At 35.5% G+C, this 18750-nt stretch overlaps 3 protein-coding genes and 1 non-coding gene across 8 annotated transcripts; 3 read left to right on the top strand and 1 right to left on the bottom strand.

The window, feature by feature from the left end:
• Window positions 4384-6818, top strand: LOC104723136 (protein SULFUR DEFICIENCY-INDUCED 1). The gene is made up of 4 exons (XM_010441458.2): window positions 4384-4610; window positions 5628-5840; window positions 6011-6166; window positions 6263-6818. Exons 1-4 carry the CDS (start codon window positions 4470-4472, stop codon window positions 6671-6673), a joined length of 921 nt encoding a protein of 306 aa, XP_010439760.1. The 5' UTR covers window positions 4384-4469; the 3' UTR covers window positions 6674-6818.
• LOC104723123 (pantoate--beta-alanine ligase-like) lies at window positions 7676-9219 on the top strand. 2 transcript variants are annotated; one of them, XM_010441438.2, is made up of 4 exons: window positions 7682-8390; window positions 8466-8579; window positions 8657-8788; window positions 8897-9219. In XM_010441438.2, exons 1-4 carry the CDS (start codon window positions 7827-7829, stop codon window positions 9017-9019), a joined length of 933 nt encoding a protein of 310 aa, XP_010439740.1. In that variant the 5' UTR covers window positions 7682-7826; the 3' UTR covers window positions 9020-9219. The 2 variants fall into 2 exon arrangements, with proteins under 2 accessions (XP_010439747.1, XP_010439740.1); XM_010441445.2 differs by lacking the exon at window positions 8466-8579 and having other exon boundaries at window positions 7676-8390.
• TRNAM-CAU lies at window positions 9666-9751 on the bottom strand. The gene is given in 2 exon segments: window positions 9666-9701; window positions 9714-9751. It is a non-coding gene; the product is annotated as a tRNA-Met (tRNA).
• Window positions 9834-12950, top strand: LOC104723099. Of its 4 annotated transcripts, none has more exons than XM_010441428.2 (9): window positions 9835-9976; window positions 10172-10365; window positions 10474-10577; window positions 10698-10794; window positions 10923-11142; window positions 11535-11672; window positions 11757-12077; window positions 12159-12418; window positions 12502-12950. In XM_010441428.2, the coding sequence occupies exons 2-9, from the start codon at window positions 10250-10252 to the stop codon at window positions 12668-12670; spliced, it is 1425 nt and encodes a 474-aa protein (XP_010439730.1). In that variant the 5' UTR covers window positions 9835-9976; window positions 10172-10249; the 3' UTR covers window positions 12671-12950. The 4 variants fall into 4 exon arrangements, with proteins under 4 accessions (XP_010439716.1, XP_010439730.1, XP_010439723.1 ...); XM_010441421.2 differs by having other exon boundaries at window positions 10920-11142; XM_010441414.2 differs by having other exon boundaries at window positions 9834-9976; window positions 10474-10794.

Raw genomic sequence — 18750 nt, 5'->3', positions numbered from 1 at the left:
ATCATCTATAAGACTTTTATTTAAGCGTAGAATGTTAAATTTGTACTTTTAAAAAATTAATTTATGTATATATTATAAATATTTTAACAAAAAAAAAAGGAGTATAAAAGTATTCAAAGTAATTACTCAAAATAAATGATGAGTTCCCAATCAAATTTTAACTGAGGATCAGACTTCAGAGTCGGCCTTACTAATACATTGATCAAGTCTCTCTTTTGTGATTTCTCTAGTTTGTCGGCAACACAGTTCTGGTTATATATTAATCGTCAAGGCACAGAAGAAGCAAGAAGATCCAGTGAGGGCAGCTCTGAGAGGTAGGGCAAACAAATCATGCACGACTTACACATATGTTTTAGTGCGCCACAGACACACACACGCTGTTTCAACTGATATGGTTCATATAATGTTGCTTGTGTTCATGAATTCAACCCAAAAGCAAATGAAGGACAATGGACGACAAAAAGAGAATAAAATCAAGGAAGATAAGTTAAGATGACTTGTTCAGTTAATTCGAATGTATTCAACTAGCTAAAATAAATCAAAGTATTAACAAAAAGAAAACCTTAAATAAAGAAAAGTAATCGAACAAGTTATTAATAATTTAGTACTATAATATGTAAGCATCCATACTATAAGACTAAGTTATGCCAAAAAAAAACTTGAATAGACTAGAGCAAACCAAATCAATCTTGAATATAGCTATTTAACCGTCTTGATTCATGTAATCTCTCCGCTAGTTTCGGATTTATAAAAAATATTCAATATTGACATAACTAACTAAGTGACGAGTCCGCAAAAGTTATCAGTGTTGCCTGCCTCATTGCCGATGGTCCCCATGTGTATGAGTTAAGCGGCAAGTCTTGTAACCTAGTGAATGATGTTTATTATGCTGTCCAGATTCATTACGTTTTGGCTCATTATTGTATTCGCCACATAACGAGTGAGAGTGACGATGATTCGTTACTTATTTTAAAATTATTATTGCTGATGTCGCAACCACTTAGATATTTTTATTCACATAATCCTTTTAAATGATTCCAATGACGATTGGATAATTGAAATCAGATAATGAAGTTTTTGAGTACTTTTTTTTTTTTTTTGTGGTAATGAGATTGAAATGCCTTGCACTACTTTAACTTGGATCGAATCTATCACTTCTCGGTGTAACTGGAAACTTAGAGTAAAATAATGAACAGAGAATTAAAACTATTCTCATATCAGTTTTTTTAACCAGTCAGCAAAAACAATAGAGAGAATTTGCGCTGAATAATAGAGTACACAATTTTACTCTATAATGTAATAGCATCCAAATTTACTCTAATTAAGTGTGATTGCGGTAGACAAATTCATCAATGGTTTAGTTTACTCTATTTTTAAGGCAGACAACAAAATGAAACGAACCAACTCTATTTATATATAAAAATGGTTTGTAATTAGTTCGTAATGGTTTTCAATTACTTTTTTCTTGAGTCCAGGATGATTTTCTTTTTATTCTTTTTAGGGATAGGCGAGTGATTTGAGATAAGTAAAAGTAAAATACATAAAAAATAGTGAAATAACACAATCATATATATAAGACTACAATTTTAAACTGATATTTAAATAATTGAAGGTCAAAATAAAAAAAAAAAAGAAAAAAGATCTGAGCTACAAACGGAGAACATTGAAACAACATACATGATAACAAATTTTTTGTGTAACATTACATATTCGACGAAATTCGTCGGTGATAAGGTTTGACGAAGACATTATGACATAAAATAAATTGTTGTGGCACCATGTGTCCCGCGGCGGGTCTGCCCTGGACTCCTGCGCGCCTCTTGGATGCGTTCTATCCACGTCTAGTAGGAAGCGAGCGAGTATAGAAGTTATGTCTCCTTTATTATTTGAAAAAAAAATGACATTTTAAAATTTCTATGATCAACAAAATTATACTCGCTGTGGAGAGGTCCTCTAATGATTGGCCATCCTTCTCCAACGTGTTCGATGAGTTCAACTCGCTGGAGTCCTTCCAACTATTCTTCATCTCTTGGATCCCGCGTGCATCAAATACGAAGGTGAATTGTCTTGTCTGTGCTTCACGTTCTCTTATCTCTGAAGTTTCTTTTGTAAACTTCTTCCCTCCGGCTTGGGCAACTAACCATGAAATTTTCTTTTAATTTAGATACACTTTTAGTTAGGAAAATAGTTATAGATGAGTTCAAATTTATTAAAATTAAATTAAATTTAACAAAGAATATGTATTTATTTAATTCTTTTCGTAAGTAAAAACAATGTATAAAAGTAACGAGATAAACTTTTTAGTTACAGAAAATAGTTGTTTTTTTTTGCTATAATACACTAATGTATATCCATTTACAAAATTTACATTACCACTTGAAGTGTATTTGTACACACAAAAATATTTTACTGTTAAATATACTCATTATTCTTTACTACTACCAACAAATTGTCTTTATGAACATATTAAATAACCTATTATATGTCTGATTGCTTTAACATTTTTATAGTTACAAAAACGCATACGTTAATCTTACATACTCCTATCTTATATGTTACAATAGTAGTCATTTTAAATAAATTATTTGATTGGTGAAAAAAATATGAAACGATCTATTTTTATTTTAAATCTTTTACTTCAACAATCTCTTTCTTTATGTAAAGGTAAGTATTTATATTTTTATAGTTACAAAAACGCATATGTTAATCTTACATACTCCTATCTTATATTTTACAATATCAGTCTTTTTGAATAAATTATTTGATTGATGAAAAAATATGAGACTATCTATTTTTATTTTTATTATTTTTACTTCAACAATCTTTTTCTTTATGTAAATGTGAGTATTTACATTTTTCTAAAAACAATAATTAATTGTATAATTTTCATAATTATTTTTTATCTTATATAAAAAGTAATATTTTTTTTGTAATATAGCAACAAAAATTAAAATAAGTAAATAATATTATAATTTTGAATTTTATGGTATATATATATATATATAATTTATTTTATAATTATATTTGAAATAAAATTAGGTTTTATTTTATCTATTTATTTTTATATAAAACCTTTTTAGGTTAGGTTTTGAATTTTTACATTTTTATTTTTTTAAATTTTAATAATGAATTGACATGTGTCAACATCTGAATGGTATAATTGACACGTGTCACGATCTTGATTTTATCTATTTACTTTTATAAAAAACCTTTTTAGGATATGTTTTGAATTTTTTACATTTTTATTTTTTAAAATTTTAATAATGAATTGACATGTGTCAACATCTGAATGATATAATTGACACGTGTCACGATCTTGTTAATGAGTAATTTTGTCATCAAGGTTTATATAATAAGTAAAATTAGCAACTCAAAATTAAAATAAGTAAACAATATTACAATTTCGAATTTTTTATATATATAATTTCCTTATAATGATTCTATGGTAGGTTTTGAATTTTTACATTTTATTTTCTAAAAATTTAATAATTTAAAATTAACATGTGTCAACATTTGAATGATATAATTGACACGTGTCAAGATCTTGTTAATTAGTAATTTTGACATCAAGCTTTATATAATAAGATTTCATGGAATAACATATTTGAATATATTATTTATTCCAATCTTAGTTTAAATGAATAAATATGTATATCTAGATGAGTCAGAAAGATGTTGGAGGTAGAAAGAGAGAGGATGCTTGTTTTGTTTTGGGCCATCTGCTCAGATGAGATATATAATTTGCGTTTCACACACAATCCGTTACAATATATTTAGGGATTTGTCGCTAAAATTTTCCGTTTATATATTAACATGCATGACAAATTCCCTCGATAAAATTGGAAACAACCATTTTTGTTGTAAAATATTCAAGTTGTTGAAAGGAAATGCAAGTATAATTAAAGGTCAGCTGCAACACCGTCCCAATGTTGACAATTTAGAATGTAAATGAAGTAACAAATTTATACATGAACGATGTCAGACGTCGTCAAAGAACGTCGATGTACTTTTGTTCCGAATTTTAAACAAAACGATTTCGTGCATTCTCTTATACAATTTCGTGTTAGCATTACTTCCAATCAAAGTTAGAATGGACCGGTTAACAGATTTGTAATATATGCAAAGAGAAAGAAAGAAAAGAAAAATCTTTTGGTGGTTTAAAAAAACACACCCAAAAATGTATATATACACATATTTTTTGGCTGTTAAAGAAGATACACAAACTGTAGAAAGAGACAGTGGCAATAGTAAAAGAACACGTTTTGCTCGTACACCTACGTGGTAAGAAGTCTTCAGGTGACGTGGCAGTTCCACTGAACAGAGACGAGATATCGACCCAATTCATTTCTTACAGTTACAAACGTACGCATATATATGATTTAGTTCACAAGTTGTGTCTCTCACAGCCTCTCAATAGACATCTGTATACTTTATTGTTCAGAAAGAGAAAAGTGAGAGAGAAGCAAAAGATGGAGAGAAGCTTGAAGAAGACGAAGAGCAATAATAACAACTCAATAAAGAGTAATACGATGAAAGATGATGAAATGTTTCATGTGATTCATAAAGTTCCTAGTGGCGATACTCCCTATGTCAAAGCCAAACATGCTCAGGTCTAGATTCTTCTTCTTCTTCTTTGAGGTTTTTTTTTTTTTTTTTTTGGGTTCATGAATCGAATCTCAAAAGATTAATTAATCACTCATTCTTACTCTTTTTTTTTTTTGTGTGTGTGCTATATTACTCATTCTTATATGCTAGTTTCCTTAACTTTCACTTATTTTTAGAGTAATTGCAATAAATGATTATGTTAATCGGTTACTTGTTAATTAATCTCGTGTTGAAAAGAGTATAATTTTTTTTGGTAACTAAAAAGCATAATTTTTGCGTGTATTTTTTTGTAAATATGATGCGCTATTTTCGATAATAGTATCACGCTTTTCATATAAAACACGCGTGATAAATGCAAAAATTATATTACCACCATATTTTTGTAAATTTGTTTTACTGTTATCTTTGAGAAAATAAATTATTATTAAAGTCCTATGGGCTTGGATATCAAAGTAGCTATGTTTAATTTGTATGAATTTTGGATTGAAATGTCATTGTATATTTTGCTTGAAATGTTGACAAAAAAAAAACGAGATTAAGAGTTCTTGCAAAAAGGAAAAAATCTAGCAAGGAAGTTAGGTATGAAAAGACAATTTTCGTAATTGTCTTTTTCTCTTTTCTTTTTTCCTTTTCTTATTTTTTTGGTTAAAAAGTTAAATTTAATTAAATCGACAGAAAAAAAAAAATAAACTTCTTTTTAGCTGATTAGGCACCACAAGAAAAAAAAGAACACAAAAAGTTCAAATTTATAGCCAAGATGGTGCGGTGTGCGTATGAGAGTCACTAGTTACACCGACCGAACGAACCAGATTCTCGCATTAATATTTGCGTTTACTTTTCCTCAGAATGTTGCAAATAAGTTCTCACTTCTCAAAGAATATTCTTCTTTACATTTTATATTGGCCATCACATTATCTCATAATTGCTCAAATACATTAATAATTTTATATATTTTCAGATGAGTATGGCCTTAGGCAAGGTTTCAAATCATTAACAGTATGGCTTAATAATTTTGGTTACAGTTGATAGAGAAGAACCCGGAGATGGCCATAGTGTGGTTTTGGAAAGCCATTAACACAGGAGACAGAGTAGACAGTGCTCTCAAGGACATGGCTGTAGTAATGAAACAACTTGACCGTTCTGAAGAAGCCATCGAAGCCATCAAATCTTTCCGTCCTCGTTGTTCCAAAAACTCCCAAGATTCCCTCGACAACGTCCTCATCGACTTATACAAGGTCTTACTATAACTATACATTTATCTACTTGAACTCTAACATAAAGTTGTATATATATAGTCTTGTAGTCATTGAGGTGTAGACCATGCATTATAGATTGAGTTTTTTTCCGCTAGACGAATATTCAAAGACACTTTCAAATACTAAAATTAGTATCTTACAATGAACAGAAATGTGGAAGAATGGAGGAGCAAGTTGAGTTATTGAAGAGGAAACTGAGGCAGATCTATCAAGGGGAGGCTTTCAATGGTAAACCCACCAAGACCGCTCGCTCTCACGGCAAAAAGTTTCAAGTGACGGTTCAACAAGAAATCTCAAGATTACTGGTAACTAAATTTTACCAACTCGAACTCTTCGTCTAGTTTCACTTGTGTTTCCTTTTCCGCGTTGAACTGATGGATTCAATTGGAATTTATAAACAGGGGAACTTGGGGTGGGCATACATGCAACAAGCTAAGTACTTGTCGGCAGAAGCGGTATACAGAAAAGCTAAGATGGTGGAGCCAGACGCTAACAAATCGTGCAACCTAGCGATGTGCCTTATCAAACAAGGCAGGTTTGACGAGGGAAGATCCGTTCTTGACGAGGTTCTCGAGTCTAGGGTTTTGGGTGCAGATGATTGTAGGACAAGGCAACGAGCCGATGAGCTTTTGAGTGAACTAGAGGCTTCGCTACCACGTAGGCGAGATGCTGAGATGGAGGATGTCTTGGGAAATATCTTAGACGATGACTTTGTTCTTGGGCTTGAACAGATGACATCCACTAGTTTTAAATCTAAGAGACTCCCAATCTTCGAACAGATTTCGTCTTTTAGAAATCAATTAGTTTGCTAGTAAATTCATTTTGTGTTTCGTATGTATCATATCATATAGCTTTTCTGCTTCATAGGTTTGATGGGTTGGTAAATAAATGTGTTATGTTCTCCTTATGTAACTATGTATATACAACAACAATAATGGGAACGAAGTCATTTAAATTTATAAGTTTTTGTGAAATCTCTTAATATTCCGATTTAAAGGTTGAGAGAATTAAAATCATGAAAATTTTATGGTTCCCTCGATATCTCCTCTACAAAGGACCACACACAAGTTCTCATTGCAATTTGCAGTGCTCGATTTGGGGTGAGCCGACAAGCAGAAGCGGCCATAGAATAAATCTATTAATTTGAGGGCATTTATAGATAATTGTGTCATTTAGTACAATATGACCTTTTTGTGTTTATCGTATGGACCAAAAACTTTCCGTTTTAGGCTGCCCACCAGTGATGAGGACCACTGCAACTTGCTATACAGCTTTCATTTCTCCATAAAGAAACTCTCTATCAAGTATCAACGTAAAGAAGATCTACAAGCTTTGGTTACAAATCCAGATCCCGAATTCAAAAAGCTTTTAGAAACATCTAAAGCAAAGAAGCTAAAAATTGATGGTATATGTTAATATTGGTCATCTTGGATGAACGAATGTGAAATGACTGCTTAATAATTGTCAAGATTATAACTCATGTCATTCATTTGCATTTGCAGGCCTGTTCATTTGTTGCGCATATGTGATGTTTGTATCAAGCAAGATTAGGCACTAAAAAATGTTCCAAAAAAAACAATTATTGAGTAATTCGAAGAGATCCAACGATAGAGAATAATAACTAAAATTAGGAAAATCATGAAAGATGTAAAAGTTTAGGAATATTTATATTTATTTTAAAATATATACATTTATGCTTATGTTAATTTAAGAAATTTAGATTTATTCCATCTCTTTATCGTACATTGTATCTTTTAAGTTTGGTTTGTGATTTGTGTAGAGTCTTCTTCTTACTTCTCTAAACTCTAAAGTAGCAACAAACTCGGTTCAAGAAATCTATCCAACATTAAACCGGAATACTGATTACTCTATGATCGGTTAACTCTGGTTTGCTTTTATTTCGGTTGGATAATTTAAATTCATTTTCATCCACATTCGTGAGAAGACGATCTCAATTCTGCGAGAATGGAACCAGAAGTAATCAGAGACAAAGAAGCAATGAGAAGATGGTCTCGAGCCATGAGATCACAAGGCAAGACCATTGGTTTAGTACCCACAATGGGTTACCTCCACGATGGTCACTTATCTCTCGTTCGTCAATCCCTAACCCTCGCCGACGTCACCGTCGTCTCAATCTACGTCAACCCAGGCCAATTCTCACCTACGGAAGACCTCTCCACATACCCATCTGATTTCTCCGGCGATCTCGTTAAGCTCGCTGCTCTCTCTGGTGGTAAAGTCGTCGTCTTTAACCCGAGAAACCTCTATGACTACGGCGGTGGTGAGAGGAAGAAGGTAAACAACGGTGGTGGTGGGAGGGTTGTGAGTTGTGTTGAGGAAGGTGGTGGGTTAGGGCATGAGACTTGGATTAGGGTTGAGAGATTGGAGAAAGGTTTGTGTGGGAAGAGTAGACCTGTGTTCTTTAGAGGTGTTGCTACTATTGTAACCAAGCTTTTTAATATCGTTGAGCCTGATGTTGCTGTGTTTGGTAAGAAGGATTATCAACAATGGCGGATTATACAGAGAATGGTGAGTATTGGGAACGTTTCTGTTTGGTTTTAGGAATTGGTTTTGAGTGATTTGGCTTTGTCCTTGTTTATGTAGGTTCGGGATCTTGATTTTGGGATAGAGATTGTAGGATCAGATATAGCTAGAGAGAAAGATGGGCTTGCTATGAGTTCTAGAAATGTGCGTCTTTCAGATGAAGAAAGGCAAAGGGTAAAGTAAAAGATTTTGGCATTTGAACAAGAAAGTGGCTTACTTTGCTTATTGTTGCTTGGTTCTTTATGTGGTAGGCTTTGTCGATAAGTAGGTCACTGGCCATGGCTAAAGCTTCTGTAGCAAAAGGGCAAACCAGTTGTACAGAGCTTAAGGGTATGATTATTCAACAACTTGTTGGATCTGATGGACGGGTAGATTATGTCGAGGTAAGCATTTCCATCCTGTTGGTATTGGATTTGAGTTGTGGTTTGGATCAATTTGTAGACATACCATTCAGTTTTGATGCGAGGAATGTGATTGTGTATATTATGCAGATCGTTGACCAAGAAACTCTTGAAGGAGTTGAAGAGATAAAGAGTGGAGTAGTGATTTGTGTTGCTGCTTGGTTTGGAACGGTCAGGCTTATAGACAACATTGAGATCGATATCTCTCTCTAGATCAAAATTTTTATGACAAAAACTTGGAAGCTTCCAAGGAAATGAGTTTTGAACTAACTGGAATGAAATGGTAAACAGAGAGAAATGATGAGAATCAATGTAAAGTATCAGCTTCACCATGTTTTTTTTTGTGTAAGAGACAGGTGGGAAGCAGGAAACTATGTTTGCAAATTCTGAATGACTCCTTTTTCATCGCAAAACCCGAGTGTTTTGAGTTTTGATTGTACACAGAGCTTTGTTTATACCCTAATAACTGAGAGACTCGTCTGAAGGGGACCATGAGCATCAAATAACTCAGAAATGGTATCACATAATTCAATCACTTTGACAAAAGCTATCTGCTATCTTTAACGCAATGGACAAATCCAAACCAATAGCACACACTTGAAAACTCTTTTAGCATTGTTGATTAAGCAAATGTCCCCTTTTTCCACTTAAAAAAGATGGGAAATACTCTTCTTAAATGGTGGTTCTCAAAACACCCAAAGACATAAAAGTTTCAAAGACCCAGTGTACAAAGAGCCCAGATATGAAATGCCTAAAACAAAGCAAGAGGAAAACAAGAACAATATAGATTCATTTGAGTTCATCATCTACAAAGAGATCCTGAAACCGAAAAATCAAATTACTTTTTAAAAAGATGATTTGGGGTGAGAGAGGCTCGAACTCTCGACCTCAGGATTACTCAGATAGCTATGAGACCTACGCGCTAGCCAACTGCGCCACCACCCCAGTTGTTTGTTATCTTCCGAAAAAGAGTAATGTACATATAAACAATTGAAACTTTATCATTCCCGTTTTGTCTCTGTCTTTTGGGGTTACGACTACGACGACGGGAGAGAGAGAGAAACTTTTCATGTAGTACGCACAACCCCAATCCGCTTCTTCCTTCTTCTTCTTCTTCTCTGCTCTTCATCAATTCGTCCTTCTCTATCTCTTGCTTCCATCTAATTCGAGGTAGGTTTTGTTTGCTACTTTTCTCACTCTACTTCAATGTTTTGTTTCTCGTACTTGAATCCGCCCTTTGACTCTTAAATCTCAATTTAGTTTATGTTCTGACACTGGATTCATGCCTCAAATTCAATTCAGTAGCCAACCCATTTGGTTTCAATTGGGTTCTGCAATTTGATTTTTTGTTATTTTGTGATGTAGATATTGGGCTTGGGGTCTGTTTCTGAGATTAGGCAATGCTTTAGTCGTCGTCAGTTGTTACGCCATTTTTCGTTACCAATGGTTGGACATGTTGTTGTGTCTCCATCATTGTGTGTTCAGCTACGGATGCACAAGGTTCACTTTACTCAAAGTAGCTACTTCTCCACAAACCCTCGTGTAAAGATTCCCCAAAGGTTTTGATCTCATTTCTCTTTTCTTGTTTTTTTTCTTTTTTCTTGACCATATGAAATTGGCTTATAGAAGTAATAAATAATGTTGGAATGTTGTGTTTCTATAAGTAGGAAGACTTTTGGGGTTTGCAAGATCACATCATGGGAAGCTGACAAACATAATGTTCCTACTTCCTTGAATCTTGGATCGTATTATTCTCGCGGAGACTCTTCTTGTAAGTGTACTTGCTTGGCTTCTCTAGCGGATTTTGATGGTGTTGCTGGTTCAGGTTGGGTTCCTATTGGTGACCAAGTTCTCCTGACCGCCAGTATTTTTCTTACGTATATGGCTGGAGTCATTCCTGTTCAAAAAAACTCGAGCTACTCTTCTAGAGAGAACACCGTTGAGGAGGAGGAGACTCCACGTGTTGGAACTTCAGAATCTTCTGGTAGGTAAGAGTAGTCATCTGTGAATGATTATAATATATCTCTGTTGGTTTTAGCTGTAAGGTATATCAATACAGCAAAAAGTGTTGTGTATTTACGCATCTCCTTTCTCTTCTATGCATTGAATGTAGTAGGGAGGAGGCAGATTTTGAGGGTGATTTGAAGTCTGTATGGGATGTGGTGAAAGTAAAGCTTTTAGATTCTTTAGACGCCATTAAGCATGAGACTACACTTGGAAGCAGAGATCTCAAAGCTAAACCACCCCAGGGGAAGCCCCCACTTAGTTTGTATGCGATATCCCAGGAGCCCCAGTTGTACTTGCTCTGGTCATGTTTCCTGAAACTTGAAGAAGAGGTCAGCTTATACCTGCTTTCTTCAGTAATTCACCTTGCACATATTTTTTTCAAGACGTTCCAATGATTTCTAGTTCGGGAGCACATCTTATTAACAATAATAGTGTGTCGACATGTGCACTTTTGAGTTAAGTAATTGCGTCAAGGTCCGTTTTGTCCTAGCAGATACCAGTTTATGTCACAATACTGAAATGCACAAACCTGCAATAAAAGAATCTTTGTGGTGGGAAGATTTGAATTAAATTACCCTGTCGCAAGACCTTACTGACTTATATTTAATTGTTTCTTTCCTCTCTAATATTAAGATTTATTCTCTGGCCTTAGTAACATTTAAGACATTAGTTTGATGTGATTCTCCATACCTGCTGATCAGCTGGTGTACTTTCTTTTCAGACAAATAAGATATCTGACGCAATCACTTCAGATGAGTGGATGGTTAGTTTTACTCAAATTGTTCGGGAAGCATATCAAGCAGCATGCTCGGCTTGGCTAAAAAAGGAACTGTCTCTGGAAACCACTAATTCTGACAATGTAAGTCGATATCATATAGTGTGTAGTCATTATTTGAATAGCAGATTTAGATATGAACTCCAGAATCTAGCCCGTAATGTGCAGGCTTTGCTGATCAGAATGCTAAATGAAAAGGATGCTATTTTTGACAAAATAAGAAAATCAGGCAAGGAGGATTTGTTTGCAGAATTTTTGTATTTCCAAAGATTTGGATCTCCCGTGAAAGCTTTCTGCTACGACTTTAGCTTCTTTCGCACTCACGGAGTTGCCATTTTGGAAGACTTGATGATAACATTGGCGGATGGGGTTGCTAGCATCTATCTAGAGCTCATTTCTGTAGACAGCAAATTTTCAAATGAATTGAATAGTGGAGGATTAGGTATCTGTAACCTTTCTAGTCGAGCACTCCAAAAACTACGTAACGAGGTAAAAAAACTTCACTTTTGTTTAGTTCCACTTTACATTTCATCTCTCATGGACAAAAGTTCCATTTCTTCTTGTTGATAGGTAGCTCTATACCAGTGGTTGCATCAGAATATGGAAGCAGTTGTATCGATGTATGAAGATCGCTTTGACCTCTACGTTCTTAAAACTCAGGTTATCAACAACGTTGATGGTAGTGATGATACAGAAAGCCGTAGTTGGTGGAGAAAGTTCACACTGGGAAAAACTAGAGCTGCCTCATCATCACCCTTGCGATACTCCATAATCAGCGATTTTTCATTGCCAGTTAAACGAACCAAGGAGCTTAAAGCTCTATCGGGATGGTAAACGTCTCTTCTTTTACCTTGATCACAAAACCAAGATTTCCATGACAATTTCACATAAGAAAGTGTTTGATGTGTTACAGGAGGTACTACTTCAGTCTGTTTCTGGAGTTATCAGACATCGGAATGCCAATTATCAGAGTGGTGTTGGATAAAGTGAGTAGCATCATATCCTTCTTTCTCGTCACCTTGATCGGTAGATCAGTCGGACTCATCTTCACTGGCATTAGACAGTCTCTTCGTTGGAAGTGAAATCTCATATAACTGTGATGGTAATTTTTTTGAGTCGACCACATTTTTGGTGTCCTATTGATTATTCTGGTTTGGTAAGTGGTAAATTGGTGAAATATGATTTTTAACTTGTAGTTTTTGCATTGATTCCATTGCTTCAACAACATTGCCAATGTTCTTGGTGCTTCTGTTTTTTAGTTTCTTTTTCTCTGGAAAAGAGTACTTTCATGTCTTTTGCAAATTAGAAAATGTTGTTCGATAATGTTAAACTCTAATCAGAGATACAAGATCATTGTCATCAGTAATCTCTTGAAGTTTATAACTATGGACATTTACTTAGAACAGATTAGAAATGTTGTGGAAAAAAATCACTTGCTAATCCTAGAATGTTTTCACCAATATCAGTATCCAAGGTTCAAGAAATTGTAAGTAGTTAAGTCGAGTGGCCAAAAATATCAGTACTTACCGACTCACTTCTTAATCACTTTCTAATTAGTAAAGTCCTAATATCTTATTTTTCGTCATTAGCTCTAGTGAGTTGACTTGGAAGATGCTATGCAATACTTGAACAAATACACTTCTTGATGAGAACAAATACACTTCTTGATGAGAACACAAAAGAAAAAAGAAAATAAATGGATTCACCTTATAAGCAAGAATTGTTCTTACATAGACTTATTTCAAACTATGTTTTTAGCATCCTTTTTTGTCCATATTTTGCATTGTTCATACCTCTAACTTAGCATTTTTAGGTCATTAACTGTAGGAATTCACTTTTAGACCATTTAGAGTGTTGTATTTTTGCATTTGCATGTTTTGGATGAAAACATGTACTAAAGAGCCTAAAATGGGGAAACCCGAGCATATACCCGAAGGAGCCTTTGAGCTGGAAGAACAAGTCCGAACCCCAACACGATCGAGGAGGATCCAAGAGGAGGGGTTTATAATGCAATTTTCGTTCTTATTTGTTGTTTTGTTTCTTGTTATTATGTCCGAGTAGTGTAGTAAAGTTTCTAGGGATGGGATAGATGATTTTGTGTTCTTGATCGGTTAGGATGCCTTAGTTTGATTGTATGTAATTGATAGATTTCCTTCTAGGTTGGTGTTCTTAATGCTGTCAACAGACCGAGAGGTTGAGATTAGATCTAAGCTGTTTTACCACCGAGAGGTGTATATGAGATGCTTGAATCAACCAATGCTAGAGGTTTACTCACTTAGCCTAAGAGATTAGATGAGTAAGGGGTTTACTGACAATAATGAATCGAATTTTAATGCCTGCTTGGTCATGTTTCTCCAACGAGAGTTGGGTAGGGAAGTGATTCAAGGTTGATTGTTGCTAGTGCGAGAGTGTGGTAACAAGATTTAGAGATTCATTGTCTAGGAAATATTTGCTTGAGGCATGTAAGGCATCTGTATTGGTCAAGAATGCTTATGATTCGATTACCCCATCCTTAGAAGCTTTCGTATTTTAATTGCTTGCATTTTTCTTCATCACTCGATCCCTTACCCGATCAGGTACACGATAACCTGCATTGAGTAATACCTCGAGTTGTTCATATCTCATTTGCATACTCGATCACCCCACCCGATCCTGTACTCGAATGCTTGCATCGAGTGCTTAGGTCGTGTGGTTTCTTGTTTATATTATTTTATTTTATTATCTTAGGATTGTTAGAACAAAACCTTTTTTGTTTGGCTTGACTTGTACTGTTCTGATCATATCCTTCCTGCTAGCAATTAAAAACCATTTGGATTGATAACCCTTTGTATTACAACTGCATAGAGAATTGATATCCTGGATGAAAACTTGTCTATCACATTCCCCAAACAGATATAGAAACCATGATTTTGATTTGATGACTTTGAATCATGAGCGTGGTTGAGAGGAGATCCGACGAAGCTGTCTACTTGGGACCCTGTGGCGAGTGTTGTGGTTATGTGGTCTTGAAAGTTCCGTCCACTCATGGAAATTGGAGACTCTCCTTTCACGTTACTCCCGAATTCCAGATTATTTGGTGAACCCTAAATCAAAATCTCAAATACTAAAAAGATTTAGGTACAAACTCACTGACTAATATGTGGAAATGACAACAGATCTAAGAAACGATGATGGAGCCATGGAGGCAACATAGACAAAGACGACGGGGACGGAGTAGAACCCTCTCAGCCTTTAGAGAAGCAGCAAAACATCTCTCACCAGGATTTTCTTCGATTACTTTGACAATAGAGATTGAGCGTGACCAGATCTGGAAATAAACATCAGGTCAGAAAAGATGAGTTCGGACAAAACGAGAAATGATGGAAAAAAAAGAGATGACGAAGATGAGAAAGAGATAAAGAAACGAGGAGAATAAGTGAAAGGAAGGATCTATCTTGCCTTAGAGAAAATTAAGAAACAAAACAATTTTTGTAATCTATTTTTATATTATTATTTTTTCTAGTGGCAGGCACATTAATTCCTTTACGCGCTCAACAATAACATAACGTTTTATTTGTATGGGTGCTATTGTAGAAACAAATATTTTCCCGCATATCATTTTTTTTATCTGTCCAACACAATGATAACGTTTACGAAAACACAAACGCTATGTAAAATCAAGGCTAAGTCAACCATAGCATAAACACTTAAAACGCTATCTTCTTCTGATATGAATACACGATTTTCTTGTAGTGCCATATTTATTTGTCATTTGTACTGAAATGTTGATAAAGATGATGCAATTAGCAGAAAGGAAAAGGGCAGATAACATGGCTTAAGGTTGCAGATGGAGCTCAACTAGTATCCCATATATTATTTGCAGACAATAGTATGTTTTACTGTCGAAAGGAAGAGGAAGAACTTAGTCATTTTATCAAAATTATGGAGGAGTACAGCATTGTTTCGGGATAGAAGGTTAATTATCAAAAATCAAGCATAACCTTCGGAAAGAAGATCCCAGAGGAGAGAAGGATCGAAATAAAGTAAAAGTTGGGGATTGAGAAAGAAGGTGGCCAGTGAGTGTATATGGGTCTCCCTGATTCTTTCCAAGGGTCAAAAGTTGAAACCCTACAGTAGCTAAGAGAAAGACTCAAGGCAAAGGTTTCAAGCTGGCAAACCAATTATCTATCTCCCGGAGGAAAGGAGGTAGTGCTAAAGTCGATTGTCATGGCTCTTCCTACCTTCACAATGAGTTGTTTCAAGCTACCTGCCACACTTTTCCACCAAATTTCATCAGTCATGGCTAATTTTAGTGGAAGAACAAGAGCGTCTAGAGGACTACATTGGAAAGCATGGGATCAGTTAACAAAAACCAAAAATGGAAGATGGTCTGGGATTTAAAAATATTGAAGATTTCAATATTGCTATGTTGGGGAAACAATTATGGAGGATAATCACAAGATTGGAGTCCCTCTTAGGCCGAATCTATAAAAACAGATATTTCAGGAAAATAAATCCCCTTAAAGCACTATTGGGCTCTAGACCATCGTTCGCATGGAGGAGCATCCATGAAGCGCATGGACTGATCAGATAAGGCCTGAGAGCAGTCATTGGTAATGGATCATACATCAATATCTGGAATCACCAGTGGATCTCATCCAAACCAGCAAGGGGAGCTCATGTGATACAACAAATCCCGCAAGAGCAACGTAGGATGGTTTCTTCTCTTAGAGTCGTCAAGGAGCTGTTGGAAGCAGATGGGAGAGAATGGAATAAGGATTTACTTTCAACTCTATTTCCGTAGGATGTCCAATCAAAGATCATCCGAATCAGACCAAGGAGACTATTCTAGAGACGGTCAATATATAGTTTAATCTGGATATTGGGTACTTAGGGAGATTATGAAGCGTCAAAGCCAATCTCACGAAGTGATTCAGCCCAGCTTAGACCCTCAATTCAAACAGATTTGGACAACATATGTCTCACCTAAGGTACACCATTTCTTGTGGAGATGTTTGAGTAATTGTATTTCAGTGACAAGCAACTTGGCATATAGACACAAAGATGGAGCTTGTAGCTGATGCCCAACAACAACAGAAACAATTAATCACCTCCTGTTCAAATGCTCTTATACTCGACTGACTTGGGCTGTATCTCCTATCCCTGCGCCTCCAGGTGTAGAGTGGTCAGATTCATTATATGAGAACATGTATTGTGTCCTTAATATGAACCGGATACATCCCCACCTGGTCATCGATAGTAGTATCACTTTATGGCTATTATGGAGATTATGGTAAAGCAGAAACAATTATATATTCAAAGGGAAGGATTACGATGCACGGAAAATGGTAAGAAGAGCAAAAGAGGATATGGAGGAATGGATGCTGAGTCAGGAAAAGAGGAGGCGGCCATCACATACACCAAGACCATAGGCCCATCAGATCAAGTGGCTTCCACCACCACCTACCTGGGTCAAGTGTAACGTTGATGGAGCATGGAGTGCAGAAAAAAAAAATTGGGGAATAGCATGGGTTCTCAGAAATTCTGAGAAAAATGTACTCTATCTGGGTGCAAGGGCTATACTGAAAGCCAATAAAGTGCTGGAAGTGGAGACTGAGAGTCTCAGATGGACAATGATGACCCTGGTCCGACTTTAGTACCTGAAGGTAATCTTTGAAACTGAATCTCAACAGCTCGTGTCTATGATCAAGGGGGAATCAGTATCAATGCATTTAGGCCCCATTATTCAAGACATTCAGCATATTTCCCAGTAATTTGAAGAGATGAAAGTAGTATTTGCATATCGTGAAAGCAACAAATGACCGATAGAATAGCAAATGAAGCACTCTCTTTTGAGAATCATGCTGCTAAACTGTTTTCTATGTTGCTATTGTGGGCTGAAAATATAGTAGAAAAGGATAACGTAGAACTAAATATTTGGTTAATATGAAGTTGAGGTTGAGAAAAAAAAAAAACAAATTACACAAGAGAATTCAGTATGCAGCAAATAACAACCAACAAACAAATGACATGAATTTGAGAGGTTATTTAAAAAAGGGTGAGTTACTAGAATATTGCATAAAAGCTTCCTTATTACAAAAGCAACATACAATTGTTTGTAATGACTAGACTAACACCTTGTACCTATACTACCCCTGAAACTAGTGTTGAGAAAAAACGTAATTACGGCTAATGCCATTAGGAAAAAAAAAACATTGGAAGTTGGGACTAAGTCTACCGATCTTTTGATGGTAGATTTATACACGTGGACTGATTAAAGGTGTACGTCAGATATTTTTGGTACACTTAGTTGTAGTCTTGGTACACTTATCGGTCACTGTAGATGGTACACTTAGTTGTAGTGTTGGTACACTTATCGGTGGACGTACATGAAATCGATTCGGTAGATTAAGTTGGTAGAGGAATTTCCCTTTGATGATAGACTTTTGTTTTTAGCGCGTGTAGCGGCAAACGTAAAAGGGTGGGAAGATATTTATGGTAGACTAATGGCCTGTTGCGACAGATTTTTGCGACAGCCTTCTCTCCTTACAGATATTTTTGGTATACTTTGTTTGTTTTTTGAAATAGTTTTCGTAGTGTTGTGGTAGGCTTCTTGTCCGTGGTAGATTTAGTAAGCAAGATTGACAGCTGTAAAGTCTTACCAGAATAACACGAATTTGTTTGAGCTGGCAAAGACAGTCGAGCGTTGCGATAGAGTTATTTGAAGAAGATCTAAACACCTTTACTGTTCTTCCGATCTATGGTGTTCATGTAATAAAGTTTGTAGCAGATTCATCAATCGTGTTCTGTTTGTCTGCCGGAGCAAACGTCTTTTTCCTACTCAGTTTCTTTAATCTTTGATCTCGGTTCATCCATGGAAGAGCAAGATATCGTATTGGCGTGTGGGAGGTGGAGGGTAGACAAAAAGCGCTGGTTGTTTGATGTTGATACTAGGAAAGGGTGCAGGATTATAGTTGCCGATAAAGAAACAAAGTTTGAAGACTTTACTGCTATGGTGTACGATGACTTTGGTTTCTGTGAAAGAACTTCCGCGATAAAGTTGAGCTATATGTTAGATAGATATAAAAAAAGCGGATGTTATATGCCACCGGTGATTGTTTCGAATGGTCGGCAGTTTCAAAACTTTCTCAAACAGCATAGGAGTGAACTCATCCGGCTATGC

This window comes from Camelina sativa, chromosome 2 (genome assembly GCF_000633955.1).
Source record: "Camelina sativa cultivar DH55 chromosome 2, Cs, whole genome shotgun sequence".
NCBI classification, from domain to species: Eukaryota; Viridiplantae; Streptophyta; class Magnoliopsida; order Brassicales; family Brassicaceae; genus Camelina; species Camelina sativa.
The sequence above is the reverse complement of the archived record's forward strand: the minus strand, read 5'-3'. Positions and strand labels throughout refer to the sequence as shown.

Coding starts and splice junctions, on each gene's coding strand:
- LOC104723136 (XM_010441458.2), top strand. CDS start 4,470: ATGGAGAGAAGCTTGAAGAAGACGAAGAGCAATAATAACAACTCAATA. Junction 5,841..6,010: donor TCCTCATCGACTTATACAAG/GTCTTACTATAA, acceptor TACAATGAACAG/AAATGTGGAAGAATGGAGGA. Junction 6,167..6,262: donor AAGAAATCTCAAGATTACTG/GTAACTAAATTT, acceptor ATTTATAAACAG/GGGAACTTGGGGTGGGCATA.
- LOC104723099 (XM_010441405.2), top strand. CDS start 10,250: ATGGTTGGACATGTTGTTGTGTCTCCATCATTGTGTGTTCAGCTACGG. Junction 11,143..11,534: donor TCCTGAAACTTGAAGAAGAG/GTCAGCTTATAC, acceptor CTTTCTTTTCAG/ACAAATAAGATATCTGACGC. Junction 12,419..12,501: donor CTTAAAGCTCTATCGGGATG/GTAAACGTCTCT, acceptor GATGTGTTACAG/GAGGTACTACTTCAGTCTGT.
- LOC104723123 (XM_010441438.2), top strand. CDS start 7,827: ATGGAACCAGAAGTAATCAGAGACAAAGAAGCAATGAGAAGATGGTCT. Junction 8,580..8,656: donor CAGATGAAGAAAGGCAAAGG/GTAAAGTAAAAG, acceptor TTTATGTGGTAG/GCTTTGTCGATAAGTAGGTC. Junction 8,789..8,896: donor GACGGGTAGATTATGTCGAG/GTAAGCATTTCC, acceptor TATATTATGCAG/ATCGTTGACCAAGAAACTCT.